We start from the raw sequence: 18,230 nt of genomic DNA, 5'->3' as shown, positions 1-18,230 counted from the left end.
AGAGCAGAGGTTTTCACTATTTTTCGTAGAGACACAAGTTGGATTTTATAATTTAGGCTTTTAGCCAGTGTTTCTCAACCTTTTCAGGCCGCAACCACCTAGATAATCATATTTGAACTGGGTACCCCCCCCCCCCCCCCAAAATAATCATATTCGAACTGGGGACCCCCCCCCCCCCAAAAAAAATTAATCATATTTGAACTGGGGACCCCCCGCCCCGACAAGCACTTGGACTTGTAGGAGTTGATGCATTACATTTAGTTTGAGTTGGTTCCACAGCTAAAAAAATTGAAAATAGCAGATCTACAAGCTTCTTCTTTTCGGTATTAAAAAGGTCTTAAAGGTCCTCACATTGACACTTTACTGTCGTCTGGGGACCCCCCCCCCAATCATGTGGGGACCCCCAGGTTGAGACCCACTGTTCTAGCAGACACTCTTATCCAGAGCAACGTACAAAGCTAATAACATATCAACAACGGGGTAAATAGTCAATTAAATAGAGTGCAAAGACATTAAGTGCTATAATTGTAATGCCAGGTAAACATCAAACCTACAGTAGCATCTGTCTACCTCTACTGTCGGGTCTTCTGTAAGGCAAACAGTAGGCCTGTATGTGTATTATCTAAATGATACACAGCATGTGAACAAGTACCAACATACATCTGCATAGAATAGACTATCAAAATAGTCAACAAGAAGTGATACAAGGAAACAAGGAGTGCGAGGGATTGAGGTGGAGTCTGGTGAGTTTTTAGACTGCGGTGGTACATCGGGAGTGAGTGTGCAGTTTATGATGTGTGTGTGGGTGTGTTGCTTGGGAGCCAGGAGAGAAAATAGAGTGTTGGCCATGGTGTTTTAGGGAAAGAAGAAACAGAGGTCCCGTGTTAAGGTAAAGGGGGTGCCATGCACTTGATTGCCTTGTAGGTCACTACCAGTGTTTTGAACTGGATTCGGGCAGTAACTAGAAGTGGGGAACACAGGAGGCTCTGGTCTATTTTGTCTTGGATGTTTGTGATCAATTGTATGCAATATAGAGGAATAGATTGCTTCCCTATGGGGGAACGTGGGTACATACTGTAGCTGTAGCTCTCATTCAAACTGCAGTCAGACAGTATTAGCCAGCCTGGTGCAGCAGCAGGCATGTTATAGCGGATTTTCACCTATGATATCTTGGGTGTTTAGGCCTACGTATGTTTACTTCCCACTGCAGACTGTCACACTCGCCGCATTTACAACAAGTACACAAACACCCCATTGGAAAGAATCTGCTTGTGGCAGAAAGTCAGTGTTGACATGTGTTGTGCTAAATGGGAGTTTTCTACCGTGTATGCCCTTCGCACAAGCAAATTTCACAAACCTAGCTCCCATGGTGTTCTTTGGCTATGCTGTCATCCCATTGGCTGTTTAGTGTGTTTACATTATGTACCTATCTAGCTAGCCAGCCAACATTATCTAGCCTAATAACACGTACTATTATAATTTGGAAACAGGTGATAACCTATTCTGTCCACCGCAGCTTGCCAACTCAGAAGCTGCGTTCGTCAAATCGGCTGATTAGCTCGCTAGGGCAGGGGTTCTCAAAGGGGGGACGGGGGACAAAATGTGTTAATACAATAAAATCAGTTTAATCACTTTAACCCTATACATGATTGATTGATTGATTTTTCTTTATTAAAGTGTCATGCTTCCAAGGAAGCCCTAGCCTGGTAAACCCTCCCTCCGGAAATCTAATTTCTATTTGATTCCAGGAGTGAGTCTGGCCTGATCGCCCATTCTGCAATATTGGCTGCAGGCTGAGTTGGGCGGAAGTAATACCGTTGACTGACAACCCCTTCAGCCAATGATATTTTTTCCCCTTCAGCCAATCAGCAGTTCACCAGTCTAATGTGACGTCAACGGGACTTTTGAGACAGCCAAGCCCAAAATGGGTTGCCTTATTCGGGTACATGGGTGTCACTGGCCACCCCTACCGGTTCTCTAAATTTTTATTTTTAAATAGGCTTTGTCATGATTAATTGACCACATATATGAAGTTAAACAACTAAATTCTATCCAAACGATATCTTATAAGTAAATTCCGTGCCTCAAAATAGAAGTTAGAGAGCTTTTTGAAGTCAAAAAATCGCGGAGATTATAGCGGACAGAAAAAGATGGCTGCCGTTCGTGTTTTGGGCTCACTCGAACTCGCCACCTGATTGGCCAACTGTCGCTGTCAATCACAGAACGATGTGCGACGACGCTGATAGGCTCGGTTAGCTGGTAATTCCACTAGAAACCCCCACAATGGGCTATCAGGCCAGACTCACTCCTGGAATCAAATAGAAATTAGATTTCCGGAGGGAGGGTTTACCAGGCTAAGGAAGCCCAGCCCATATGGACTTACAGGACACTTTTACATTTCATTTGAGATAGACAGTGAACCGACATGACAATTCACAAACGATGATCAAACAAAAACACTCAAGCTTCTGTACATGGCAGATTACATAAATACAACTTAAAATACAACATTGGGCCTGTTACCTCACATCTTAACACATTGGGTGCCAAAACCGTATATATACGGTTTTGCGCATACTAACGTTGAGTGCCAAAACCGTATATATACGCAGCAACAGGAAATATCACTCCTACAAGATTTAGACTCCAATCCACCTCCTGGTTAACTTATGACTTCAAAAACCTGTATCTCGGCTCCTGTGCACTTTTTTTTTTTACAATGTTAATTTAACTATTTTCAACTGGCTGCAACTATGGAATGGATTTCCGAATGTTTGAATTTTTTTTCCCCCGATTGTACGAGACCTGTATGTGTGTAATGAGGGGATCACCGTGAGGACGGTGATCACTGAAATTTTTTTGTGACTACTTGAAAAAGGTTCAAAATGTTTAAAAAGTCCTGGCACTCAAAGTATAATATTTTAATAAACCTCTGGCACCCAATGTGTTAACAGGAGACCGGACATGAACCTATTTGAAAAGCTGAGATTGTCTTCCATTCCAGGCTCTAGAAACAAAATGTGATAAGCAGGTGTCACTAATAAAAAATAAATAAAAAGCTTGAGCTGTAATCTAGCTATGTTGATCAGATGCGTATGTTCCTCATCAAACTATTATTACTATCTATGGAAGCAGATAAACAGAGTGTGAGCTAACCGAGGCCTTATTTGCTGTGTTCCAGGTGCTGGTTCTGTCCACCAGGCTCCTGAGGCCTACAGACATCCCTGAACTCCTGTTCACCACCCAGAGACTCAAGCCAGACATCGGCATCTGAATGCCGCACGACGTGAACCCGCACAGGCTTACGTGTGCACACACACCCACTTTGCAATGCATGTATTATTATGCATGCGTGGGAGCGTGTTGTGGGTGTAATGAGATGTTCCTTTCAGTCTGTAGGGGATCTTGGAGCCGAGGGAACGTTTTCCGCTTTGCGATTGGTTACGCTTTGCGATTTCAAAACATTCCGCTGTGGGTCCTGCGTTTGTTTTTATTGAACGGGTCTTAATTGCTTTTCCCTTAACCCCTGAATCACAGAGTAAATATACTGTTAGACAACTATTTTTAATGTTTTCATGGTAAATAGAATATTATAGTTTATTTCCAACAAAGTGTCCCCCATAACTAACGTTGTGTGTGCAATTTGCATAAAATAAAGAAATAAAGTGAATTGTCAGCCAAACACTCTATACAAGAAAAAGTCAATTATTTATTTATTTTCTTATTCTCTGTCAGATATGTGTCAGCGAGTTGTTGGGTTTTTTCCTCTACTCTTACGTGCTAATGATCCGTCACATGGGAGCTCACATGGGAGAATACACACTCTCTGTGAGGGCAAATTCACACCTAGTCGCCATGTGTCACCCGAGAGCCTAACTGAGAGCAGAGTCAATTAACACGCCGACCTCACATCATCTGCTGCTAAAGCTGTTGTCAACCACCTCCAAGCCCCGTGCTATGATTCCCTCTCTCGCTCTCGTGTCTCTCTCTCTCTCTCTCTCTCTCTCCAGTTCTTTACTGTATGTATGTCGGATGAGCTCACTACACAACGTGTGGCGTCCCATGCTGTTGGTGACCGCAATCAGAACACATGTTCCAAACCGTGTATCCATAGGTCACGGACAGGAACACATACATAAGCACATGCATGAATGCAAACAAAGCCGATTCGAACAAGTTCCGTTTCCTGTGAAAGTTACATCTATGCAGGTGAATGAAGTGAAATGTTTTTTTTTCAGTTAATCTCTTATAGGTCATTCCGACCACTGCTGGATGTTTGTTTTTGTGTATAGTGTGGCTTCGCCACTGAACACCACATTCTGATTTATGTGGCTTCGTTCACAAACTGCACGCATATTAACTTCCTATCGATAGCTAAAGATTGGACCAGTTATTAGACTCTGTACATACATTACAGTTGTACTTAGTTACTTAGTTAATACATTTGAATTAAGGTTTTGTAGAGATGTTAAAGGCTGTGTTCACAAGCAGTACAGTACAGCCTACTCCCATAAGGAGTGCCACCAATGCCAAAACATCCTATCTCATCATAATTGGATTGAGTGAATCACCTGAAAATGGTTCGGGACATTTATTACACATAATGCAAAATGTGGTTAGTTTCTCCCAGCGGCCATGGCCTGTGACATTTTAGATTAGAACTCCGCTTGTGATTGGACGATCGCTATGGATTGTTGAGCTCAGACACCCCCTTGTTTGAACTGGCCAAAATGTAATGGTGGTGATATTAACCGAATCCCTACAGACATCAATTGTTTTGATACATCAGTCAGTAAAAACAAAACTCCATTCAACATTTTCTGAATGTTCATTATGGCACACTACAGTAATCAACTGGAAACCATTTAATTGTATAACTACATTTATGAAATAAAATAAATTGTTGTTCTCTGAGCCCAAATAATTTCCATTGCATGGCAAGCTTGAAACCTCCCGTTGCTGCTTGCGGCTATCATTTTCTTTCTTGTTCTGTCTTAACCACTTAAATCATATACTTCATTGACCCTAGTCCCCCTGGGGTGTATATTAGGCTCCTTCCTTTTTTCCCTCTACACCAAATATCTTTGCCAAAAATAGGTGATCTACAGCTTGTAGATCTGACAAATTCCTAAACACATACTGTAGTTAGTATGACAATAATCTTAAATCTCCACTGTGACACCTTTGAGCGAGCCCTGGTCAGTGGTGGAAAAAGTACTCAAATGTTTTACTTAGGTAAAAGTATCAATACTGCAATGTAGGTATACTCTGTTACAAGTAGAAGTTCCGTATTCAAAATGTACTTGAGTAAAAGTACAAAAGTATTGGCACCAAAAGTAAAAGTACTCAATATGCAGAATGTCCCATTTCACAAGTTTTCAAATGTCAAAAATCCATAAAAATCTTTTGAATATAGCCGATCTACAAGCTCATCGGCTATTATCAAATTGCCGAAGTATTTATAGGGCTGAAGTGGTTAATGTATGTTTTGTAATAATAATCAAAAGTAACTAAAGTTTTAAAATGGAGTAAAAAGTAAAATATTTGCCTCTGAGATGTAGTGGAGAATAGGACTGGATATCTCCAGTAAAGTAAAAGTACCTCCAAATTTTACTCAAGGATTGTATTGTATTGTACTTGAGTAAATGTACTTAGTTACTTTCCACCACTGGCTCTGGTCTCAAGCAGGGCCAAGGCAGCTCAAGTCTGCTCAGGAATCTTCCACTGTGAGTATGCAATGGAAACAGATTGGCATGGCACAGCACAGCTAAAGCACGCTATACCCTGTAGCGGTGCGACAGTTAATCAAACTAATCGATTTAATCTATTCTAAAAAATGATTCATTTTTAATATTCTTCAATAATTCATTAATAAAATTGATTTGTAAAAAAAAGGGCTTCTTGATTATTCCATTAATCAACAATATAATTGATAAATCGATAATTGCTAGGAAGGTGATAGAGATTTGCAGCCCCTAGTACTGTGCTAGTGGAAAAACTACACATTTTAACCAAGACAAGACAACTTCAATGTGCTCTGAAGACCACAGTCTCTCTCCATGTTTGTCTGTAACTCTGTTTAGTTCAACCACGTGAGTGAGAGGGAGAGTAGCCTACATGTGAGTAATAAAAGAGAGTTGACTGGCGTAGTGAACATAGTCTCTGGTTTCCTGGCCCACAGTTCAGAACAGGCAGTTCAGGATTCAATAATGAAGTTCAACTCAGTTAGGAACAGTAAATAAACATGCCTGTCCATCTCTGCTAGACCAGAGCCAATGGAACGCAGACACACACACACACACACACACACACACACACACACACACACACACACACACACACACACACACACATATACCAGCTCTCTTAGTATTATTGGATGTTCTTGTCTACTGGGAGCCAAACAGTTCTCAGAATGTTCCTTAGCGAGGCAGAAATGAGCTCTCTTTTTTCTGAGAGCAGACTCAACTCTTGGAAGTCCATCTTCTGGGACAACCATCACATTAGTCCAAATTATAACTAATTAACCTTTTAGCTGATTTCATCACAGGTTTGGCTTGTCTTGGTTCTTTTCATAACCATGGACCACCTTTATTTCTCGTTTTAATCAGAATAGGCCATTACTGATTGACAGATTTTCGTGTACACAAGATCCCAATATGCACCCATGTATTAACAGGAGGGCAGCACATGTGTGTGTGTGTGTGTGTGTGTGTGAGAACCGGGGATATGATGTTCGACTGAGCAGTCTATTCATCTGAATATGTTCAGAGAGCATCAGTCACCATTTAATTGAATTTATGTTTGCCATGTACAACCACCTGCGCAGACCTGTAACAGATCGACACTGCATACGTTTGTATGTACCGGACTGTACATTTCATCCTCATACATGGAAATACCTCGGTACCATTCATGTACAGTATATGCTTTAACTCATTAAGACCTGAGGCCGAGTCTACAGAAATCGGTAGTTCACACTTTCAAGATTTCTCAACTGTTCAAAAACAGCAGATGTACAAGCTCGCAGCGTGACACGAAGTGACGCAATGTGAGCTTGTATATCTGCTATTTTTTTATATCCAACGCAAAAATCAAGACTGCTTTCCCGGTTTTAATGGGTTAAATGCAGATTTTAATCTGATGAAACTGCATTCATAGGAACCTTGCAAAAACATAATTTGACCCATTTGTGGTATGAGTTTAGTTTTGATCTTAAGAGTGTTGAAAAAATGTCACTCTGGATCCAATCCATCCATAGAAGAATCCTGTGTGTGTGTGTGTGTGTGTGTGTGTGTGTGTGTGTGTGTGTGTGTGTGTGTGTGTGTGTGTGTGTGTGTGTGTGTGTGTGTGTGTGTGTGTGTGTGTGTGTGTGTGTGTGTGTGTGTGTGTGTGTGTGTGTGTGTGTGTGTGTGCCAAGCAAAACTAGTTCACAATAAACCATGAAAAACACCAAAGACTTTGTGGAATTAAAACTCTTTTATTATGAACAAATAAATTAACAGCAGGCCACTTGGGCTTTTTTCTTTTTCTTTTAAAGTGCATCAGTAATAAACTGCCACACGCTACATAGGGAGCCAGTTTCCCCCTGCTAGGAGGTCCCCAGCCACCCCATCCAACTCTTCACTTAACCATACAGGATGATGGCTGCTGCACAAGAATGCACACTACAGATACAAGACAAACTGAACTAGACTGTTGCACAGAAGCGTGATTCTGTCAGAAAATATCAGTGTCTGAAATGTTGCCATGCAAAGGGCTGTCTGAACAAAACCAGCCAGTCTGTCACAATAGGCACCAGCTAAAAATAATGTCCTTCAAAGCCGCTTCCGATTCTGCCAAGAACAGTTGGCTTTTCTTTTCTCTTTTTCCCCCCACACTTTGTGTTTTGCAGTCTGTGCAGCGTATCAAGCCACGGGCTGTGTTCAACCTTGGACAGTCGCCGGTCTGCGTCTGTCCACAGGGACAAGCCAACGCCTCACAACCGCTGCAGTCACCGTCACTGTCGACATATTCTGCCAGCGGCGTGGACAGGTCAGAGTCCGTGTCCACACGGAGGTCATCCCCTCCACCTCAGTGGAAGAAGACACGAAATGGAGAGACATCGAGTCGTCTCTGCCCTCTCTTTAAACTTTGCTCCCGTTTATTTTCCTTTCGTTGCGTGGCCGCGAGCCGGGCGGAACCTCACACAGAAGTGACAGTCCGGACCTTTGCGGAGAGCGCCTGCTTGAAGCGCCTCTTCAGGTCCTGCATGTTTGGCGACTTGGGTCTCGGGATGAGCGGTGAGCGCCTCTTCTCCGGGGGCGCGGCGGGGCCCTGAGAGGATGTCGCCGGCGGCACGGCGGCGGGCTGCTTGGCCAGCTGGCAGCACAGCCTGTGGAAGGCCCCGTGCACCTGGTCGTAGTCCTCGCTGGCGGACACCTCGACGAACGAGCAGCCCAGGGTCTCCGCCAGCACGGGCCCCTGCTGGGGGTCCACGCGCCGCAGGTGCAGCAGGTCGGCCTTGTTGGCCAGCACGATGATGGGGGGCGTGGCCGCACCGGCGGCGGTTGCGCGAGCCACCAGCCGGTGGAGCTGCTCCATCAGCTCGAAGCTGCGGCGGTCCGTCACGGAGTACACCAGCACCACGGCGTCGGCCCACTGGACGGAGCATGCCACGTGGTCAGGGAGGTTGACCGTGTTGTCTGTCATCTGGGGGGGAGGGGCACAGAGGAAGATTTATCGTTAAAATACTGATTTCACACAGACTCCAGTAGACAGACACTCCAATTAAAGACGTTTTGACATTATGCAACCAGTGCTTTCCTAATGGATGATGGAATGCAGACATGAACTCTAGAGTTACTGGTCCAGTGTTGAGTGAGCGAGGGGCAGTGAGGTGTGGGAGAGAGAGTCTGGATGGGGGGTATCACTTACCCTGGCCCCTAACATCCAGACATCCATTACTCCAGAAATGGGAAACGAGACAGCCAGACTGAACGACTACTGTGTATGCTCTAAGCTTCAGCAACACACAGAGAGAGAGAGAGAGAGAGAAAAAAGTCTCTGCGGCTTTGGACCGCTGCCCACGCAAAGCTTGGAGGGGCTTCACAGCCACTTGTGGGCATCTTACCAGCTACTATATGGTCAGTAGTGGTTACTATAGGTTCTTTAAGTAATTATACAGCCAATCCCCCCACCCATGGGATCTCCTTGTGTGACAGCTTAACTATACAGCCTTTTAACCCATTAAAACTATAAGGAAAGCGTCAATTGCTGTCATTTTAGATTTTAGCGTTGGGTTGGCCATTCAAAAATAGCATATGTACAAGCTCTCAGCACAAAAGCATTTTTTGGGGAAAAATCTTGAAAGTGTGAGAACTATTGATTTAGAAGGCATTTGAATCGGCCTCAGGTTTTAATGGGTCAACAATTCTACTTTTTAATAAGCATTGTTGTACCCGTTCATCAACACACACTCACTCATTTTCATTCTGGCCCATCTACAAGCTTACAAGGCTATATATAGTATATTGGACTTGTATCGATTCTTACCTCAACACCAGGGGTGTCTTGAACTTGTAACGCCACTTGTTCTCCATCGACTTGCACTTCTCTGGAATAGAGGTTTCCGGCATTTCTCTCGTAATCTCCAATGAAGCGTCTGGTGAGGAATCGGACAACCAGAGCTGGAAGGAAGAAGAAAATGTGAGGTTAGAATAACACGTTCATAAAATAACCATATTTGACAAGAAAACTAAATTGTGCTATAACTATAAAACCCGTAACTATGGATACTGTGTAGCCATAGCAGCCCGATATTTTGTCTCCATTTGATAAAATGAGGTTCTACATCAGCGTGGTGTAGCCTTGGATCAAGACTTATATCTTTCCTCGATTTTTACATTTGCATATCAGATACGAAAGTAAAAGTCAGACTCGATTAAATACGATGATAGTCTTGATCCGAGGCTAGAGATTATCCATCATCGGCGTGGTTACAAAGACTACACATGACTTTCCACTGAAAGGTCTTTTATTTCATCATGTTTCAATATGTACCTGTCTTTCCGACCCCGCTGCCTCCGATCACAGTGATCTTAATGGTCCTGTTGAACGGGTAGTCCGGTGTGGCGGACGCCTCAGAGATGGTCGACATGTTCTGGATCAGACGCATTTTCTCCTCCTGGTTCTGGGGATATAATTCCGTTAGAAAGGGAAAAAAACAATGTAGAGTCTCTTTGATGATGACGGGCAAAGATCCAAGTTTCAAAGGACGCCTTGAAATAAAAGTAATTTCTCCTGTATGTATGAATCCAAATGTGAGAAGGATAGGATTGTGTGTTCAGTTCACAGGCAGCTGTTCTGATGTGGTCCTGCTGCAGGCTGAGCTCTTTTATACAGCCGCAGCACTGAGGCTCCGTCTCATTGGTCGGTAGTCAGAGTTGCCAGGTTCTGCGAGAGAAACAAGCAACCAGGCCTATGAAAACAAGCCCAAAATAAGCGACTGCTAGGCTACGGCTATTTGAAAATAGCTAACCTATACGAGCTTGTATATCTGCTATTTTCAAAAAAATATATATATATATATCTTGAGGGGGAAAAAAGAGGGAATTTTGGAACATTTCTTTTAGCGTTTTAACAACACAAATCATGTAGCCTGCCCTATGCTATGGGGGGTCCCTCGCACAAAATATTCTCGGGTGGGGGGGGGGGGGGGGGGGTCTATGGACAAATACATATTACTTGTATGTATCAATTTGACATGAAAATGTTTAAGAACCACTGTTTTTTAAACAACCCCAAAATAAGCAACTACACTTTAGAAACAAGCCCCAAAAAAAACGCAACCCGCGATTACCAATATTTACAAGCAACTTTACAGAAAAACAAGCCCAAAGTCGCTTATAATAAGTGGACATGGCAACCCTAGTCGTCAGCTGGCTGGGCTGCAGCCCACCACCCCCGCAGCCCCCCCTCCCCCTGCACGTGTATGTGCACATTGTGAAAAGCCTACCATGTAGCACCAACCATGCACTACAACAGGTGGCTTCTACTACTGATCCTATGAGCTGACTCACACAAAAACATGCTTTCTTAAAGAAAAGGACAACTACAAATCCTGCTTTAGAGGGTTTTATTTGCTGCTGGCATCAGCACTGAAGCATGCAGATTATATAATAAATATATAAATGAGATTGAAAGCCTTTATATAAATCAAGCAGCTGTTAATTTTCGACATGTGTTCAATACAGGAGACTGTTAAGTTTAAGCTTTAGCCTATGTTCCTCCTAATTGTATGACTGATGACTGATTATATAATAAATCTATAAATGAGATTGAAAACCTTACATGAATCAAACATATGTCTACTCATTTGGTAAGACATGTGAGTGTCCAATGCAGTAGTCTGCTAAATGTATAATTTGTGTTCCTATTACTGTATATGCTGGAGTCTGTGTGTGTGGTTGCATGTCTGAGTCATGCTGGTTTGTGTGTGCATCATGTTTTATCATTTTCCTAATAACAAAAGAGATTAAAAACATAAAAGTAAAACTGCTATGTTATACTCAGCTGAATCTGTGTAGGCTACAGCAGTGGTTCTCAACCTTTTCAGGCCGGGACCCCCCAAAATAATCATATTTCAGATGGGGACCCCCGACCCTGTCAAGCAATTGGGATTGTAGGAGTTGAGGCATTACATTTAGTTTTACTCGGTTTCACAGATGAATATTGTGTATAGTATAGTATAGTTTGTTGATTACTTTTGATGCACTTTTTTTCTCCTTTTCTTTCTTTTCTTCTTTTCATTTTTGGCAGTAAAAAGGTCTTAAAAGTCCTTAAATTGTCACTTGTCACTGTCATCTGGGGACCCCCCCCCCAATCATATTTCAGATGGGGACCCCCGACCCTGTCAAGCAATTGGGATTGTAGGAGTTGAGGCATTACATTTAGTTTTACTCAGTTTCACAGATGAATATTGTGTATAGTATAGTATAGTTTGTTTATTACTTTTGATGCACTTTTTTTTCTCCTTTTCTTTCTTTTCTTATTTTCATTTTTGGCAGTAAAAAGGTCTTAAAAGTCCTTAAATTGTCACTTGTCACTGTCACCCAAAAAAAAAAATCATGTGTTGACCCCCCTGGGGTCACAGGTTGAGAACCAGTGGGCTACAGTATGTCCCCTTCGGTAACAGTCAGTGGATGATGTAGCCAGTTGCTACCCCAGCTCTGGGCTTACAACAGGGGGAGCGTGCTCAGGCATGCCCCTGTGCTGTGGATCTTCCACACCGGTGGGGGGTTAATGGCCCACTCATGCTGTACAAATAAATACAAGCCCCCCCACACTCACTACCCCACAAGACCCCATGCTAATGTTCACATTATGAATGTGAACACTCAGGTCATTAGCAACCCTCCTACCCCCCCACCCCCCCTTTTCTGAGCAGAGAAACAGAATGAGGTGTTTTAAATATGAACACACTTGAATGTACTGAGTGACCTGGGCTTTGGTTTACAATGCACACCACTCAGTACAGCCTATACACACAACTGTATCTCAACACCCGGTCCAGGGACCACAAGGGGTCCAAATGGACCTGTGATCCATTTGGTTCCATTTGTACACTCTCAAAGTAATAAACACTAAGGGTCCCACAGATTATTAAAAACATTTATCAAATGGGGGTCTGTGGCCTTAATGCATATGCATATGTTGAGAATCAGTGCTTAACACTATATTGTGTGAAAAGCAACAGGTATTATAATAACAGCAATCCTTAACACAAGAGAATGCTGCGTGTGTGTGGGGGGGGGGGGGGGGGGGGGGTTATCTCACGTGCCTAGACTGAATCAATTTTTCTCATTGAACGTGCCTCCACTGCTGTGTGGCCCACGTTTTATTTACTCTACCCTCCTCTTCCTCCCATACCCCAAAATCATCTCCCCCTGTCTGCCCCCCCCCCCCCACCTCCCATCTTTCATCTGTGTTCATGTGTCTGCCTACAGAGGTATTTTTGGCAGGCAGTCGTGTGATTATGGTGTGGTATGTATCTTTGATAAGAACCCCGATGACTGAAGACTGTGCTGAAATATGAAATTAATGCCTAGGATTCAGCTGCAGACATCGCTGCTAGGCGAGGCGTGTGCCTCCAGACGTACGTGTGCACACACACACACACACACACACACACACACACACACACACACACACACACACACACACACACACACACACACACACACACACACACACACACACACACACACTACACTTGTGAGGACATCAAAATTCTAAGTGGCTGGAATTTTATAAATGCCATTATTACCTTTTCTTTTTTACCACTTTCAGCCCTAAACCTATGAAGCCTGATTTATACTTAGTTGTGCACCGGTGTCGCGCATCAGACATAACAGATCTACAAGCTCACAACGTGTCGCACTCGCAGCCCTATTTTCAGTGTGTGACTTTGGCACTTTGTGAGATTGTAGATCTTTTCTGTGTGTGACACAAAACTAAGTATAAATCAGGCATAACTCTATGATCTTTCCCAATACCCTAAACCTAACCTCTAAATGTTGAATCCTAACTCTAACCCCAACCTGAATCTTTAAATAATTGTAAGCCTAACTATAAAACTCTTTTAAACTATAAATACAGCCAATTATCTTGTCTATTTCTCAAATGGTACTATATTTGTGGGAATATTTGACCCTCACAAGTATGGTAATAGAAGTACACACACACCATGGCCTTCTCACCACTTTATAGCCACAAACAACATGATACACCCTGGAATGGATGAGAACGTTTTAATGTGTGAGCGCTGCATGGGGCTTGGTTTAGAAGTGGAGAGCAGGCAGATGTTCTGTCGAGACACCATGACATTTGAAGTGGTTTCACAGAGGGTGACCCAAAGAGCCAGAGGTTTTATCAAGTGCCAAGGTTAGCTAACACCCAGTTGAAGAGAGCTCTTCATATGATGGGTTTCATCACCTCAAGCATGAGCTAAGTCAGTGGTTCTCAAACATAAGAACCCCCAAGTAGATATGTTATGTATTTGGCCAGGGAGCGAAGGACCCCCCCCCCCCCCAAGATATTTGTGTTGTTAAAAATGTCTTTAAATGTTCAATGTTTTCTTTAAAAAATTGCACCCCTGGGGGTCCTACGTTGAGAACCATTGACCTATGTGATGACACATGAGGGACATTAAGCGGTATATATGACACATTAGTGCTCAGCTAGGTGACCCGGCTATAATGAAGACGTTAGCACTGAGATGGGTGGATCGACACTCATTAGCACTAGCACCCGTTTAGCATAATGAAGAGTAAGCTATGGCCCCTCATTTAGCCACACAATAGAGTTACATGTCTTAAACACTGTGAGCCGTTCACGCCTTAAACATGGCAGGTCATTATTCATTTTGCAAATGGCCTATGAGTTGACCATAATAGACTGATCCAAGGCCCTTTGTATTTGAGAGAAATCCAGTATCAGGCATGTTTACACATGTCTGCTGAATGATGTCTCACCTGCACTTGAGATTACATGCACAAAGGTCTACAGTAGGCTATATGTTCTATATCTGTTACTGTTCTCTTGCTGCATCTAATGTCTATCTGCTGCTATTTGAACTGCCAATACCATTGCCATTTATTTTAACCATGTGAGTATACATATATCTTTTTTTGTACTCTTTATTTATGAGTTTACAAGACAAAAAAACACAGGACGTATAAAATGAAAAGAACAAGACACAAAAACCAACTAACAAAAAAAATAGGTCATGGGACAGTCAATATATAAATAACAACAAAAACAAATATTTACAAGATATAAGGTACAGGAAAAAATAATGCATACAATACCTAATTATAAGAGATCTTGTTCATTATCCAGGTAATCTATTTACCCCATTTTATTTCTCTGTTCTTTTTGAAGTCTTAAAGAATAGGCTTTCTCTACAGGATTATTCATTTTGAATATCTTAACTGTTTTCCTTGTTCTTTCTGTCTCTATTTTTCTTCCCTTTCGTGAAATCTACAAATGATGGGAGCTTGTACGAAAAAGAATTGTCACTATATTTGAAATAGAGGGCTTATAGTTCATTCAAAATGTACCTTTTCCCTTCCTAGAAATGTAGTTGAGTCAAAAGTACAATATTTGAATGTAGTATTCAAAAATACAAATTAAGTACAGATACTCAAAGATATTTACTTAACCCATTAAGTAAAACAAAATAGCAGATGAAAAATAGCAGATGTACAAGCTTGCAGTGCGTCACTTCATGCCACGCTGCGAGCTTGTACATCTGCTATTTTTGAGCATTTTTTAAAAATCTTGAAAGTGTGAGAACTGCTGATTTAGAGGGCATTTGTAGAATCAGGTACAGTACTTCATTACTGTCCACCACTGAGTGGAATATTCTGCCATTCTGCAGTGCACAGCTGCCCTGACAACACGTTTGTGTCTCACTGCGGCACGTAGGCTCTCCTTGAGTGACGATGAAGCTCCCTCGCGGTCGCTGCAGATGCTCTTTCTCTGTGGCTGAGGCTGAGCACGTCACTTGCAACCTTCACCTTCCCTGAGCCTTTTGTGGGTGGAGGGAAGTGGAGGAAAGTGCTTTGTGAGTATGAGTGGAGGGAAGACCATTAAAAGTGCAGTATCAACATAGAAGGTATGACACAACAGAGCAGGTTTAAGGGGCTGAGCACTGAGCAGTGTCACTCACACCAGGGTGACAGAGAGAGGGTAGAATGGGACGTACTCTTGAGATGGAGTGTGGAGCATAGAGGGACTGAAAGAGGGGCGGGGGGCTGTATCCATTGAGAACAGTGGAATGTCAAGTTAATTGGGGGTTGGCCGAGGGGGAAAGGGTTGGCGGAGGGGGAGAGTTCTTGTCCCTCGTGGGCGTCCTTTTCTGAAGGATGTGCATGTTGACGTAGGGGTGAGGAGGACTGGTTTCCTGAGGAGGCGAATGGAAGTGCTCCGCCTTTTTTACAGTGGAGCTTAGGAGAGGCATATGGCCATCACTTACCCCCCGCCACCCCCCTCAGGGCCTATGGGCCTCAGGACACTACAGTTATTTGTGGGAAGAGAGAAACTGGGATGTTTTAGAGGATGGCCCCCGGGGCAATAGCTTTTCAAGCCTCGGTCACGTGTTTATCAGGTCTGTGATAGATGCCAGTCATTCTCGTCAGCTGTCATTGTTCAAATGGCAGAGTGTCGTGAGCATTTTATTTGTGTCTTTAGTGGCTTTGCATTGTTGTGATCCAAAGGCAGTGTGTGATGATGTTGTTCAGGGGTTTTCATCAGCTGAAGCAGAAAAGTATTTTTGTCTGTTTACACTCCGTTACTGCTATACAGGTCTCTATGCACCAACTTACAGTATATGTCTGATATTTACTGCTTTTTATGTACTTGATATCTGCTTATATCTATAAGTGTTCTCCACTTGCACAAAATATATTTTTCTACTTTGATCATTCACACACATACAGTACCTGACAAATTACATTGTGTCATTGTTTCCTTCTCTATTCTCTATTCAGGTGACTATGTTTTGTAACTGCAAAACATTGGCAGCTTGTACCCACATTTTACACCTGTAAACTTGTGATGTGACAATAAAGTTTAAGTTGTTGTTAGTAGCTATAAGGCAAATACATGTATGTCTGTTATGGGTTTGTTTTTTGCTTGCAGGCAACCTTTCCTCAGGGTAAAAAGAACAGAATAGCACATAAGGGATGGATCTATTCATTCATGTATTTGTTGATAATGTCAGAGAGGTTTTCTTTTAAACCAATGGAAAGGAGAGACTCCCGAGCCCACACAAAGGAAGAGAGGTAGTTTTTTCTCATTGAAATGTAAACATTCCAACATGCGTGGCTTATTTGCATATACCTCTGCATGTCAACAGAGGCTACGTGTGTGTGCTTGTATTACTTGTGAAGGTCAAATGTCCTCTCAACTATAGTAGAATTTGAGAAATGAATGTTCCTGGTTCTCACAAGAGAAATGTTTGTTTTGTGGTTAAAAAATATTTTTTGAGTTAGGCTTACAAATGGGAAAAGATTGAGGTTGGTGTTAGGGTTAAACATTTAACCCATTAAAGGAGAATACCGGACAAATTAAGTGTTGTCTTTGATGTCTCGTTACTCACCGACCGACGTGAAAAGTGGCGTTCTTTTTTTCCATAGATTCCCGTGTCGTCATTTTTTAAACCCCCTCCGTTGTCAGAATGGGAGCGCGTGGGTTAGGGAGATTCGTCTATTATAACCGAGGCAAAGTTGTTTTTCTCTCTACTCCTAGTCATTGTGGAGTCTCATGATTAGGCCCGTAACGATACAGTAACTGCATCGATGCATCGTTTTGAATTTTCAACGATCTACTATATCGATATGCAAACAGCTAAATATCGTATCGTTTGACTTTGAATCGTATCGAATCGTTTTGCAATGCAAATAATCGTATCGAATCGTTCTGCAATGCAAATAATCAATTATATCAATACTAAGTACTTTTAAGAAGAAGAAAAGAGAAAGAGGGGTTTATATCCAGTATCCAGGTATTTATTTTTCACACAGAATTTTTGGGTAAATAAATAGTTACTATATCGATTTTAAATCATTGAATCGAATCGTATCGTTCTAAATTAACCTGTCCTGTATCGTTCATGTATCGTATCGACTAAATCGCTGAATCGAAACGTATCGTATCGTTCTAAATTAACCTGTATCGTTCATGTATCGTATCGACAACCAAGTATCGTGATACGTATCGAATCGTTGTTAAAACGTATCGTTACACCCCTACTCATGATAGTCAAACATGCGTTGAAATTTAATAGACGAATCTCCCTAACCCACGCGCTCCCATTCTGACAACGGAAGGGGTTTAAAAAATGACGACACAGGAATCTATGGAAAAAAAGAACGCCACTTTTCACGTCGGTCGGTGAGTAACGAGACATCAAAGACAACACTTAATTTGTCCGGTATTCTCCTTTAAGACAGAGAAAGCATCTGAGTCATTTTAGATCTTAACCACTTTAACCAAATTTTATTATTTGGCTATTGAAAAATAGCAGATATACAAGCTCATAGCGCGTCATTTTGTGACATATAAAATTATATATATACATGTAATTTTGGGGGTCCTTGACATGAAAGAGTTTGAGCGCCACTGAATGGCTATAGCAACTGTTAGGATTTAGGAGACATTTGTAGAATCGGCCTCAGGTCTTAATG

General features: G+C 42.3%; 2 protein-coding genes across 2 annotated transcripts in view; one reads left to right on the top strand and one right to left on the bottom strand.

The window, feature by feature from the left end:
- Window positions 1-4,832, top strand: part of LOC308081059 (sec1 family domain-containing protein 2-like) — a gene marked incomplete at its 5' end in the record, with an annotated part of 99,129 nt that extends 94,297 nt beyond the window's left edge. The window contains one exon of the mRNA XM_080457461.1: window positions 3,182-4,832. Within this exon, the coding sequence (XP_080313587.1) occupies window positions 3,182-3,274 (93 nt within the window). The 3' untranslated portion in view covers window positions 3,275-4,832. The remainder of the gene's footprint in view (window positions 1-3,181) is intronic.
- A 2,682-nt stretch (window positions 4,833-7,514) lies between these two features.
- On the bottom strand, window positions 7,515-10,332 carry rasl11b (RAS-like, family 11, member B). Its single transcript, XM_080457460.1, has 3 exons — window positions 10,042-10,332; window positions 9,535-9,668; window positions 7,515-8,691 (listed from the first exon to the last, which is right to left on the bottom strand). Exons 1-3 carry the CDS (start codon window positions 10,154-10,156, stop codon window positions 8,185-8,187), a joined length of 756 nt encoding a protein of 251 aa, XP_080313586.1. The 5' UTR covers window positions 10,157-10,332; the 3' UTR covers window positions 7,515-8,184.
- Window positions 10,333-18,230: the final 7,898 nt, after the last annotated feature.

This window comes from Gymnoscopelus braueri (genome assembly GCF_963280865.1).
Source record: "Gymnoscopelus braueri genome assembly, contig: SCAFFOLD_124, whole genome shotgun sequence".
Classification (NCBI taxonomy): domain Eukaryota; kingdom Metazoa; phylum Chordata; class Actinopteri; order Myctophiformes; family Myctophidae; genus Gymnoscopelus; species Gymnoscopelus braueri.
The sequence above is the reverse complement of the archived record's forward strand: the minus strand, read 5'-3'. Positions and strand labels throughout refer to the sequence as shown.

What these genes read in the sequence shown, in the direction of transcription:
- rasl11b (XM_080457460.1), bottom strand. Translation starts at nt 10,156, where the DNA reads ATGCGTCTGATCCAGAACATGTCGACCATCTCTGAGGCGTCCGCCACA. An exon ending in CAGCGGGGTCGGAAAGACAG is followed by an intron (nt 9,669 to 10,041) that starts GTACATATTGAA and finishes TCTTCCTTCCAG; the next exon opens with CTCTGGTTGTCCGATTCCTC. An exon ending in AAGACACCCCTGGTGTTGAG is followed by an intron (nt 8,692 to 9,534) that starts GTAAGAATCGAT and finishes CCTCCCCCCCAG; the next exon opens with ATGACAGACAACACGGTCAA.